The following is a 13,779-nucleotide window of genomic DNA, read 5'->3' as shown; positions in this document are numbered from 1 at the left end:
AGAGATCAACCAAGATTCAATGGGAACACCAGGCAAGTCAAAAGAAAACTTCCCTGGTGGTAGTTTGCTTGGAGGTGGACAATTCTACCAGGTCCTCCACAGCCTTGGAAGTTATAAGATACCATCCATCTAAACTTTCTCAGGCAACGATCAGTCCACGAGAAATGGTTTGGAAAAACATTTCCCACTGAGCCATGTAACAACAACAACAACAGCAACAACATTCAATTTATATACCGCCCTTCAGGACAACTTAATGGCCACTCAGAGCGGTTTACAAAGTATGTTATTATTATCCCCACAACAAAACACCCTGTGAGGTAGGTGGGGCTGAGAGAGCTCTGAAAGAGCTGTGGCTGACCCAAGGTCACCCAGCTGACTACAAGTGGAGGAGTGGGGAATCAAACCCGGTTCTCTAGATTAGAGTCCTGCCGCTCTTAACCGCTACACCAAACTGGCTTTCAGTGGATAGATACAAATCCCTCTTCCAAAGTGTCAATGTGATGCCTCAACACTGGCTTGTGCTGCTGCAATATTGTTAAGGTGGAAAAAGCAGCACCTCCCAATTTGCTTTACAATTCTTTACAATCATTACAATTCTAGAAGATTTTTTCTTGGAATATCTGGAAACCATACCACTACAACCTGCAATCTACTGCAACAACCTACACCGTCCCCCCTTTTCCTCTTGCATTGATAAATGTGGGGATGTGTGGTTCCTTCACTTTTGCCGTTTTGCATTCCCCTCGAGCATTGGCTTGCAATGCATTTTCACCACACAACGGGAATTCCCTTGAAGGAGTTCCAATGAGAAAGAGCTCCCACCCACACTTAAAATAAATCAGGTGAACAGGAGTCACAGCAATCTCAAACAGGAGTTCAGATTACAAGCCAGTGCTAGAAACTGACCTGGAAAATAGGAGGTCTCGAGCAGGAGGGGGTTCTGGCAGTCAGTGGAATTAAAGGAAACAGATGTTGAACAGAGTCCAGGATTATCAAGCTTCCAGGATCCATGTACAATCATCGGCATCTTAAATATCCCAACCCTCCCCTTCGCCCAACTCTTACGGGATTGGGGGGGAGGTAGGGAGAGATGGAGATTTTTCAGATATATTACTTAAAGGGATGCAGTCTCGAACTGCCCTTGATGCAATGATCTCCCTTGACACGGGAAAAAGGTGGCAAATCGGCTCAGCTCCGCAACAGTGCAACTGTTTTCTCAAGAAGGGAAACTGAGGCAGGGGAAGAGAATCAAAAACAAATTGCAGGGGTTTGAAGACCAACTGGAGAACCAGTTTGGTGTGGTGATTAAGAGCAGCAGGACTCTAATCTGGAGAGCCAGGTTTGATTCCCCACTCCTCCACTAGAAGCCAGCTGGGTGACCTTGGGTTAGTCACAGCTCTTCCAGAGCTCTCTCAGCCCCAACCACCTCACAGGGTGTTTTGTTGTGGGGATAATAATGACATACTTTGTAAACCGCTCTGAGTGGGCATTAAGTTGTCCTGAAGGGCAGTATATAAATTGAATGTTGTTGTTTATCATTATCATTATCATTATCATTATCATTATCATTATCATTATCATTATCATTATCATTATCATTATCATTATCATTATGACTCGCAAGCCTGTGGAAGCTTGAATGTGGCTTATTTCTTACGTGCTATAAACTTATTGAAAATTCACATGTGGAGATAAATAGATAAATTGTACATGTACACCGGAGTCGTATTGCTGGTCCATAAAGGCCAATATGATATGCTCAAGACTCCCCAAAGTCTTTTCAGCCCTAGCCTTAGAAATCCTTTTCATTGAAGTTGTTAGGGGTTGAGCCTCCTTACTAGAGATGGGCACGATCCGCATTACGATCGAAAACGCCCCCACGATAATGGTGATCGCGCGTGACCCGGCGGATCATGATCGTCCACGGCCAATGATCCAGTGATCGGGAGAGGCCTGGATCATTTCGTTTCGTTTCGTTTCGGATCGGGGATCCAGACACTCAGGCGCCAGCAATCTATTCCCCTGGCAACGGAGCCAGAGGAAAGCCTGAGCTCTATTTGCCCTCCTTCTGTCACCCTGGAAACCCGAATGGAAGCCCAGCTTTCCTTGATCAGCAGGGCTTCCTTCCAACCACGGAGCAGCAAAGCAGTCACAAGTTGGGAGAAGACACCCACGGGACGGAGGGGGAAGGGGGTGTTCTTAGCCATGGGCACTCCAATCTCATCCCTGCAAACCCTGATAGGCAGCTCTGATGGCCAAACACAGACCTCCTGTGTTGCTGAATGGGACCTGAGGGTAGGCGGCTCGTCACCGCCTCCCCGTGCCTGCCAGGCCCGGCGGTGGTCACCACCCACCTTCCCACATAGCTGGGAATAGCAGCACGGCCCGCTTTGGCCTCCACGATCCATGGCTCGGGAACGGGAGATGATCGGTATGGATTGTTAATTCGGGATCATCGCCGGCGCCGATCCACGATCAGCTGGATAGTTAATTTTGGGGGGGATTGTGCCCATCTCTACTCCTTACAACATAGATTCCTCCTTCTACACACACAGTTTGCCTGCTACCGTAAGTGCACAAATACGTACACGTGTGCATCTGTTTTTACGAAACAAGGGACCTGTACCAGGATAAATGAGGGATTTTTAAATTACACGTTCAGCTGAACATGCCTTGACTGTAACATGAGAATTCCTCAATGCATGTATAAAGAAAAATCAAGTGTACACTGAACACAGATTGTACATGCATTTACTGTAACTTGAGAGCTGGTCTACTACTGGATCCCACTGGAGGCTCTTGGATTTCCTTTATACTGTAATAGCCTCTCCTAAAATCATTTAGCAATTGAAAAACGGACCCTGCTAGCCTTTGCACACCAGGGGTAGGATCACATATATCAAGTATCAAACCATGGCACTTCCCTTTGGTACATTGGTGTGGGCATCAGTGGAAAGCTACTTGCAGTTTCCATGGAAAAAATGGCAGCTTTGGAGGGCGGCCTCTATGGCAGTATACCCTGCTGAGCATCCTCCCCTCCCCAAACTCCACCCTTCCCAGCCAGTACCCCTCCACACACCAATTTCCACGAATTTCCCAGCTCAGAGCTGGCAAACGTATCTGGGAATCTGTTGCATTTCTGGAAGATCTCCAGGACTCACCTGGAGGACGGCAACTGTGGTTAGACAGAGCTGACCTGGCCACTTGGATCCATGCTATGGTAACATCAAGGCTTGACTACTGTAATGCTCTATACATAGGTCTCCCATCTAAGTTAACTAGGAGGCTCCAATTAGTGCAAAATGCTGCGGCTTGACTGTTATCAGGAGTGAGCAGGAGCATGAACATCACTCCCATCCTACAGTCACTCCATTGGCTACCCATCAGTTACCATGCTCAGTTCAAGGTATTAGTTATTACATACAAAGTTCTTCACGGCTTTAGTCTGGCATACCTACGGGACCGCCTCCCTCCCTATGTCCCTCCATGGCAGCTTTGCTCATCTGAACAGAGTCTCCCGCAGGTGCCAGGCTGCACACAGGTGAAATCAGCAGCAGCCCGTACCTGGGCTTTCTCTGTGGTGGCCCCTGCCCTGTGGAATGACCTGCCTGAGGAAGTCAGAAGAGCCCCCACTCTCCTGGCTTTCTGTAAACGATGCAAAACCGAGCTATTCAAAAAGGCTTTTACTCAAATGGAAGGGCTGTGTTGTAGGGAAGATGCTTTGCTAATGAGTTAGGGACCATAGACTTCATCACTATAGTGCCTTACATATTATCTGCTGCTTTAAACACATACTCCTATGTACAACCAGCGCTCCATGTTGTTTAATGTTAGTCCTAGAATTGATTATGTTTTGCTCCAGTATTTTCTACTCTGCCTTGGATCCTGGCTAATGCTATGTCTTTCAACTTGTATCTGTTTACCTTATGGTATTGTATTGAAATGTCCTTGATACTGTATTGAAATGTACTTGATACTGATTGTACTAATCTCATACTGTGTAATCCATCTTGAGTCTCAGTGAGAAAGGCGGACTATAAATGACATAAATAAAATAAATAAACATAAAATCCAAACTCAAGTCTACCCAATTTGTAGCCCACCAAACAGAACACAGGGTTGCCACATCTCTTGCTATGGTGGTAGACCTCCTGCCAGCAACCCACACTTCCCACTGCTGCTCCTTCACACAGTGGGAGAAAAGTTTTTAAACATCACCATTGCCACGTGTGATGAGACGTGACATCATGTTGCTCTAGGAATTGCTGGAAACACACTGGAAAGTTGGCAACTGTACCTACAAGCAGGGCAGAGGCAAAATCCCTACTGTTGCTTATTAGCACTGCTACTCAGAGCTACACGGCTTCTGAACATGGAAGCTCTACTTATAGGCATTGTGACTAATCGCTACTGATCTACCTCTGCTCCTTTAATTTGTTTGGTTTAGGCTAATTTTAAAAACTCAGTACAAAACCCTGAATCAGAAAACTTTCTTTAAATTACACACACACACACAAGCTAATCTTACAAAATCAAATGCATAATTATAGGATGAGGGAGACTTTTCTTGGCAGTAGTATGTGTGAAAAGGATCTAGGGGGTCTTAGTAGACCATACACTGAACATGAATCAGCAGTGTGATGTGGTAGCTGAAAAGGGCAGATGCGGTTTGGGGCTGTATCAACAATGTGTCCAGATCACGAGAAGTGATGGTATCTCTCTACTCTGCTCTGGTTAGACCTCCCCTAGAGTATTGTGTTCAGTTTTGGGCACCACAGTTTAAGAAGGATATAGACAAGCTGGAACGTGTCCAGAGGAGGGCAATGAAGATGGCTAAGGGTCTGGAGACCAAGTCCTATGAGGAAAAGTTGAAAGAGCTGGGCATGTTTAGCCTGGAGATGACTGAGAGGTGATATGATAACCATCTTCAAGTACTTGAAGGGCTGTCATATAGAGGATGGTGTGGAGTTGTTTCCCACTGCCTCAGAAGGTCGGACCAGAACCAACAGCTTGAAATTAAATCAAAAGAGCTTTTGGCTAAATATTAGGAAGAACTTCCTGACGGTTAGAGCGGTCCCTCATTGGAACAGGCTTCCTCGGGAGGTGGTGGGCTCTCCTTCTTTGGAGGTTTTAAGCAGAGGCTAGATGGCCATCTGACAGCAATGCTGATTCTGCGAACCTGGGCAGATCATGAGAGGGAGGGCAGGATGGGGTACATCAGTGCTTAGTTCTCATGGCCCCATCTTACATGCCCAGGGTAAGGCCAATCACCACTTTGGGGTCAGGTGGCAATTTTCCCCAGGCCAGTTTGGCGAGGGATTCTGATGGTGTTTTGCCATCTTTAGGGCATGAAGCAGGGATCACTGCGGGGTGTGTGGGGTGGTGGTGGTAGTTGTGAATCTCCTGCATTGTGCAGGGGGTGGACTAGATGACCCTGGAGGTCCCTTCCAACCCTATGATTCTATGAACTCCTTCTGATTTTTTTCCTTTCCAACATGCTGTTTGTACACCATTGAAGTTTGGGAGATATGCTCGCAGCAAAGGGGTTAATATCAGTCCGAATTATGAGTGGCTGGCATAATATGCTTTGTGCTGATCCAAGAAGATTTATTTCCAGAGAGTCAGCAGATCGGAGCACGCCTGTTCAGTCTCGGGGCCTTAGTACGGGCATTGCATTTGACAGCAGAGCTCATCTGTGCCTGCACGCAAACTAAGTGCACAATTTACTAATGGGACAGGATATTAGGCAAGCTTTGTCCGGAGGCAGGGAGTCCAAAATCTCCCAAAGACATACAGACAACCAACCTGACTTGGAACCAGCACCCTGGCAAGACATCTGTTTCTGGGCAACACCCTCTGGTGCACAGGCCATTTCCCCAAGTACAAACTTCTAATTTGTTTCTGGAGCACTAGGAGAGAACTTGGGAGGATGGACTAGGGATTGTATTTGGCTGTAAGCCAGGTAGGTTAATGAATTGTGCCCCTCCAATACAGCGAAAGGCTTGCTGAAATGGAGTATTGCACTTAGAATCACAGAATCATAGCACTGGAAGAGACCTCTAGGGTCATCTAGTCCAACCCCGTGCTCAATGCAGGAAATTCAGTTTGGTGTCATGGTTAAGAATGTGGGACTCTAATCTGGAGAACCGGGTTTGATTCTCCACTCCTCTACTTGAAGCCAGCTGGGTGATCTTGGGTCAGTCACAGCTTCTCGGAGCTCTCTCAGCCTCACCCACCTCACAGGGTGCTTGTCGTGAGGATAATATTAACACACTTTGTAAACTGCTGAGTGGGCATTAAGTTGTCCTGAAGGGCGGTATACAAACCGAATGTTGTTGTTGTTATCTCCCCACACACACACACACACACAGTGACCCCTGATCCATACTCAGAAGATGGCAAAATGTTGTCAGGTTCCCTAACCAAACTGGCTTGGGAAAAATTGCTTCCTGACTTCAAAGTGGTGATCGGCATTGCCCTGGGCATGTAAGAAGAGGCCACGAGAACTAAGCTCTGATGTAACCCATTCTGCCCTCCCTCTCATGATCTGCCCTATGCAGAAGAAAACCTACTATGGCCAGCAGCACTTTAAATGGTTCAGCACTTTAAATGGTTCAGCACTTTAAATGGTTCACAGAATCAGCATCGCTGTCATATGGCCATCTAGCCTCTGCTTAAAAACCTCCAAAGGAGACCCCACCACCTCCCGAGGAAGCCTGTTCCACTGAGGGACTGCTCTAGCCGTCAGGAAGTTCTTCCTAATGTTTAGCCAAAAACTCTTTTGATTTAATTTCAACCAGTTGGTTCTGGTCTGACCTTCTGGGGCAAGGGAAAACAATGCTTGAAGGAATGGTTGATGCACTTGAAGGAATGGGTCCCTTGTCCAACAAGAAAACAGTATTGAACTATCCAGGTCTCTTCGGAGATCCTTGCTTTGCACTTTCTAATGACCTTCCAAGCTCTTGATCACATCATGCCCAGGGAGTAGCTCAGTGGGCCAACAGCCACACGCTCTGGGCAGCTATCCAACCCTGCATTGTATACGGCCACCATCATCTCTCCCTGTTGCTATGACCTTTCAGATGCTATTTTACTGGCCTAAGTTTCTACCCCTTGGCCGGGGACCAACCCACCCTGTCTGCCACTCTCAAGAAATTCCAGAAAGCCCTTGTGCTAAAATGTCAACCATACAATCCTTAAAGCCACAGAGTCAAACTCATCTATTAAATCAGACACCCTACAATAGAGCACCATGTATTAAAAAAAAAACCTAACAACAACACAGGGGGGAAACAGCCCCAGGGTGCAGATCAAAAAAGACTGCATTTGGTCAAAACACCTGGGTAAGCAAATAACATATAATAACATTCAATTTATATACCGCCCTTCGGGACAACTTCATGCCCACTTAGAGCGATTTACAAAGTATGCTATTATTATTTCAACAATCACACTGTGTGGTGGGTGAGGCTGAGAGAGCTCTGAGAGAGCTGTGACTGACCCAAGGTCACCAAACTGGCTTCAAGCAGAGGAGTGGGGAATCAAACCTGGCTCTCCAGATTAAAGTCCTGCTGCTCTTAACCAGTACACCAAACTGGCTCTCAGAGACCAAGAATCTGTAGAAAACTTGACGGTGTACAAGAATGTTGGCGGGGGGGTGGCAAAATAGATGCCATGGAGGTTGATCCATTTGTTTAAACCTGAAGTTTTCCCGATCACACATAAAGCTGAGCCCTCGCTCTCCCACAGTTTACCTCTTTGAGGTCTTCTCTCCAAGGGACAGCCTTCTTCTTAGCTGACCTCTGATAGTGGAAGCAAACCTACTATGGCCAGCAGCACTTTAAATGGGGGGGGGACTCATCCACCCCTCCCCTTTGCCTCTCAAAATCAGATCCGGCCCCCAACTCAGCTCTCACTTCATACATGGTTAAGGCATACATGGGGAGGAGGGGAGTGTTAACAGCTCTGCCACCATCCCACCTCATTCAGCCACAAGGGTGCCATCTAACACTCTGACAACAAAAGACAAATTGAGAACCAGCGGCAGGACGTGGCCAAGACCAACATTTACACAACACGCACTCCAAAAAAGCAAAGCAATCTGTTCTTTGTCACTACTGATCACAACCAGGGAACAATAGCTTACGGCTACGCGTGATGAATGGAGGAAAATGGCAGCCCTTTTCCTAGATTTCGTCTCGGAGGCACAAATATTCAGAGGCGCCAAGAAGGGCATCCTGGTTCTTGAGCATCACAAACACCCTCGAACTTTGGCCTCCAACTGGTCAATTGCAACCTGACCAAGATGCATCACAACTGTGCCACCATCAGCATCTTTTAAACGATGGCCAAGGGTGGTTTTTTTTTTTAAAGACGCAAATGAGAGAAGAAAAGAATAGTAGAAAAACATACATATGCAACACATGTACACCTGGGAAATGCCAGCCCGGCTGACAGGTGAAAGCAAGGACAGAGCAGAAACTATACAGCACAACGGAATTAGGAGGGATCTTGACTAACTATCTCTTGACATGATCTGCACTAATCTAAAATAGAAAATGCCTGGCTGCTCTCTCTCATGTAATCCCTCCCTCCAATTGTAATCTGCACGGAAGTCACTAAAAAGAATTAATAACAAGCTTCTTAATAGTCACAAAAAACTAATATTGCCTTAAATTATGGACAGGAGGAAGACAGCTTCAATCATTTTGAAACGGCTTGAAGAAGTATTAATTAACTTAGAGCTTGTGGCACAGCCAGGATAACTACAATGGGGAAAAGAGGATTCTGTTTGCAATATACTGGAATGACAAATCCTGAGATTAATGTCAACATGATATTCTCACCACACTGTTGCAACACAGTTATTTTTTTTTCCTCTTTAAAAAATGCACCATCCCTCAACAATTCTCTGTTTGGGCCACCTGAGTGGACTTCACAGCTCTGATATTGTGCCATATCAACTAGCAGGATTGATGCAATCCCTCTGCGGTTTGTGGATATTACATCTCTCCATCAACATGCCCAGGCAATTCCTCAGTCTTGGAAACATCTTACAAATCCCTCGGTGTTGGACCCCCACAAGCGCATGAAGCCCAAATTGCCATCTAAAACACCGTCAAGAGTTTTCTAAATGGAAGCCACTCTTCCTCGTGAACTTGGTTCCTGTCGACTTCAAAGTTTTAATATATAAATATATATATACAGTGCTTTTTTCCTGGGAGGACGCAGGGGAACGCGTACCCCTAAACATTCTGTGAATCTAACGGGAGAAAGTAAAAATTTTAAAATGTTGGAATTCCCGCTAAACCAACTCCAAATGTATTATGGATATTTATGTGATTTGTTAAGTTTTATGTAGCGTATGTTGGCAACAAAGATGTTTAGTTATATTTAAACTCACTAGGAGCACTGTTAGTCTTACAAAAATGGAACGTCTTTGAGCATCGAACACAGCACCGAGATTGCTGGCATAATCGTTGATCGTTAGTTGTGCAGACTTGGAGCTCTGGTAGTTGAAATCTAGCACGGTGATTGGGCAGTCATGTTGCTACCCCCCGATGGCGGTGACCAATTTGTGTATTTGTGTACGTTTTGCGCAAACAGTGCAAAGAGTTTGTCTATACTGAAACTCTTTGGTTGTGCACACGTATCACTATAGAGGGGCTTGGTTGGCAATACTGATACCCAGGGTTTTTTTTCTGGAGAAACGAGGTGGTGGAACTCAGTGAGTTGCCCTCAGAAAAAATGGTCACATGGCTGGTGGCCCCGCCCCCTGATCTCCGGACAGAAGGGAGTTTATTGCCCTCCACGCTGAGCAGCGTGGAAGGCAATCTAAACTCCCCTCTGTCCAGAGATCAGAGGGCGGGGCCACCAGCCATGTGACCATTTTCAAGAGGTTCCGGAACTCCGTTCCACCACGTTCCAGCTGAAAAAAACCCCTGTTGATACCCATAATTCTCATCATGCCAATCTGGAAGTGATTGTGAGCTGTGTAATATGAGGAAATGCATGTTCTTGGTAATTTTGTCCATTGACTGCATTTGTTTTTTCCGATTTGAACTATAAAATGGTGGTTTTCTTGAGTCAAACTGAGAGTACCCCTAAACATTTTTTTATAAAAAAAAGCACTGTGTGTGTATATATCTCCATCTCCGTCTCCATATCTCCATCTCCGTCTCCATCTATATATATCTCCATTATTTCAAGTGTGCCAGCTGAAGCCATGCATCTCACCTGTTTCTCAGACATGATGTACAGATGTTCATGATTCACGGAGAAGGCCATGTCCCTCAGTATCGGCCCGGCATCCACCACCTGAACAATCTCGTACTCAAGAGCCCCTTTGATCGGGCCATCCACTCGGATCTGCAATGCCAGAAGAGAAGAAAATAATATGAGTAACCAAGCTGAAACATCATGCCACGCCCGAATGTTCGCAGTCTTGAGTTTTTAGAATCAAAAGGTGCTCCGTATTTTAGCAAGACATCGTACACTTCAGAGCAATCCTGGTGTGCTCGCGCAAATGCACAGAATTGTGCGTAGCAGCACCAACTCTAGCTTGAAAGGCAGATCGCACAAAAAATGGAAGGGTGAAGAGAATTTCAAGAAGAAAAGCAAGGAGAGGGAATAGCTGTGAACGGTTCTCGTGCCCATCACATTTTCCCTATTACCCCCCTATTCCAATTGTACTTTTTCGTCCCAGCCATTGTGCCACCTAAGAAATTCGTCTCCTTGGAGAAACCAGCCAAGGGGAGGGGTTTCCTTCCTATCTGTCATTTTTCCATTTGAAATCCCTCTCCATTGTTTTATTGATGTAGGATATCTGATGCAGGACTGTGATCATAATAGTAACAATTGCATTTATATACCACACTTCTAGACAGATTAGTGCTACATTAAGAGCAGTGAACAAAGTCAATGTATTATTATCCCCACTATACAGCTGGGGAGCTGGGACTGAGACGAGTGGTTGACCCAAGGCCATCTGCTGAGCTCATGGCAGTATCGGAACCACCAGAGTGCTGATTTGCAGCCCAACCACTTACAAAAGGCCACCTGCTGATTCGCAGCCCAACCATTTACCCAAGGCCACCTGCTGAGCTCATGGCAGTAGTGGAATTGGAACAAGCAGAGTGCTGATTTGCAGCCCAACCGCTTACCCAAGCCCACCTGCTGAGCTCATGGCAGTAGTGGGATTTGAACGAGCAAAGTGCTGATTTGCAACCCAACCACTTAACCACTATGCTACAGCACTTCTCATCTCATGCAGCCCCACCCTCTGTTTGTGGTGAGGTCATGAGGCTTATCACAGCTCTCCCTCAAATGCATACCTGCAAGAAACTATCCTAGACAAAGTTTCCCAACTTTTCTGATTTGCAAGCAGAATTCTGTCAAGCCATTAGCTCTGTACCTTTTGGAGACGATAAATTGCCACTGATAAATTGCTCAATTATTTTTTTAAAGCCAGCTGATGAATTTCATTGCCCTCTTTGAAAAACACTGAGGCTTTTCGGTATATCATTGTTCTCAGTATTTATTATCAATTCTATTTTAAACCCAATCTTCTTCCTAAACATTTAGGGTTATTCCGCTGCACAAAGGTCTCCTTTTACCCTTACAGAAACCTGAGAAGACAGGCTAACTTGAGAGACAGAGGCTGACTTAATGCTTAGGGAATGATTGGGAGAGTTGAATCCTCTTTCTCCCATGTCTAATCCCAAGAACTGTAACAGCTAGACTTCATGTATTAAGAAAATTTATATGCTCTTGCTCCAGAGAATGGCTCAAGCTTTTTCATGTCTAAAAGACTTTAAAATTATCATCAATATTAACAAAATCAGATTCTCAATTGGTTGGTCATCGAGATCCAGTTTGGTGTAGTGGTTAAGAATAGACATGGGCATGAAGAGGGGGAAAAAAAAACTGAACACGGTGTTCGTTGTTTGTTGCCATCCACGAACAATGATCAATGAACATTGACGAACTTGACTTGTTCACGATCATGTTCGTTGTTTGTTGGTGGTGGGTGCTAGCAGGCTCTCCTCCAGCCAGCAAGATCCCTACCGCACCACTCCCAGAAATCCTACCTGAGCAGGCAGCAGGAAAGGTACCAGTAATAAATAATAGCTTGGCCCAGAGCCTGGCAGCAACCCTGGAACTTGAAGAGGTAGATCCCTATCCCACCACACACAAAGAAAATTCAAGCTCCAATGCACTCTCCCTGTCGCTCTCTCAAATGCCAACAGCAACTGTCTCTCCCTCACTGTCTGCAAAACCTGAGCTGGGAGCCCCCCTCCCCCCTGCTCTTTGCTTCCCTGTAACAAATTTGGAGCTCCACACTTGAAAGGAAGACCTGCCTATCAAGCTAAATTGGGCTTAGATTGGGGTTTCCAGGGCAACAGCAGGAGTTCAGACAGAGTTCAGACAATCCCTGCCTGAGTTGCCATGGGAATTGATTGCAGGTGCCAGACTGTCTGGCTTGACAAACAGCAACGAACAACAACGAATGAGGCTTGCAACGCCCACCTGTTCATTTAGAATGGGGCTTCAGGAACAGCTTGTTCGTGAACAGCTGATTGGGCTGTTCGTGGCTTTTTAAAGTTCGTGTTGCTGTCCGTGCCCATCTCTAGTTAAGAGCAGCAGGATTCTAATCTGGAGAACTGGGTTTGATTCCTCTGCTTGAAGCCAGCTGGGTGACACAGCTCTTCTAGAGCTCTCTCAGCCACGCCCACCTCACAGGGTGCTTGTCGTGAGGATAATATTAACACACAAAATTAACACACTTTGTAAACTGCTGAGTGGGCATGAAGTTGTCCCGAAGGGCGGTATATAAACCAAATGTTGTCGTTGTTATTCTACAGTCACTACAAAGGAGCTGGTGTAGTGTGTACCATTTGGTGACACCAAACTAGCCCATAATTCCACTGGGGTAGCCATGATAGTCCATTGCAGAAAAAGAAGCCCTGACTCCAGCAGCACCTTAAAGACTAACAAATTCATTCCAGCACAAGCTTTCCTGAGTCAGAGCCCATGATCACGTCGAAATGACACGGCTTGGTACGTTTGGATCAAATCGTTTTTGCAAATAAAGAAAACACGTTTGTCCCCCTCCAGACTCACTCTCTTGCACACCGACCCGCCGGTATTTTCCGCCTCCCAACGCCGAGCCAATCTGGCAGCCCTAAAGGATCTTGACATAACGGCATTAATTCCACCTCCCCGGAGCCTCTTGCCATTCATTTTTATTCTGCCAGGCAGGTTGCTATTAAAAACAGCCGCCCCAGCGCTCGGCAAAGGTCAACCATCGGAGAGACCCTCCCAGCAGCTGTTTTGTTTGTTTGTTCGAACATTATCTGGGGCTGGCAGTTGTATTTATATCCACTGAAGTATCAAGACAATTAATATCCTCTCCCGGTAGCAAGCAGATGCTTGGCGTTGGAGCGTTCCAGCCAGAGCCCAGCTCTGAATGATCTCCTTAATGAACGAACAATGCTATTCGTCTGTAAAGATGCAAAGTGCCTTCCCTTCACTCCCTGCCTTCCCACGTAGCCCTGGCAGCGAGATATTTTGCAGAGCCAGCCCAACCGAATAAGCACGTTACGCAGGGCTGTATCGTTCATATGGCTGACTAGGCCGAAGCCTAGGGGCCCCGCAGGGACTAGGGGCCCGTCAATTTCTTTTTTGCTGAGGCTCTGTTATCTGCGCCGTAGGGCTCCTATGGTTAAAGGCACTTTACACTCTGCGCCATTGCAATATGTGTACATATATATTTAT

At 46.1% G+C, this 13,779-nt stretch overlaps 1 protein-coding gene across 1 annotated transcript in view; it reads right to left on the bottom strand.

Moving 5' to 3' along the window:
• The window catches only part of PLXNA4 (plexin A4), a 749,270-nt gene that overhangs the window by 385,649 nt on the left and 349,842 nt on the right, over positions 1–13,779 (bottom strand). Inside the window, exon 4 of the mRNA XM_054988198.1 lies at positions 10,240–10,371. Within this exon, the coding sequence (XP_054844173.1) occupies positions 10,240–10,371 (132 nt within the window). The remainder of the gene's footprint in view (positions 1–10,239; positions 10,372–13,779) is intronic.

Source organism: Eublepharis macularius, chromosome 9, assembly GCF_028583425.1.
Source record: "Eublepharis macularius isolate TG4126 chromosome 9, MPM_Emac_v1.0, whole genome shotgun sequence".
Taxonomy (NCBI): Eukaryota; Metazoa; Chordata; class Lepidosauria; order Squamata; family Eublepharidae; genus Eublepharis; species Eublepharis macularius.
Note: the sequence above shows the minus strand (reverse complement) of the source record. Positions and strands in the feature narration are given on the sequence as shown.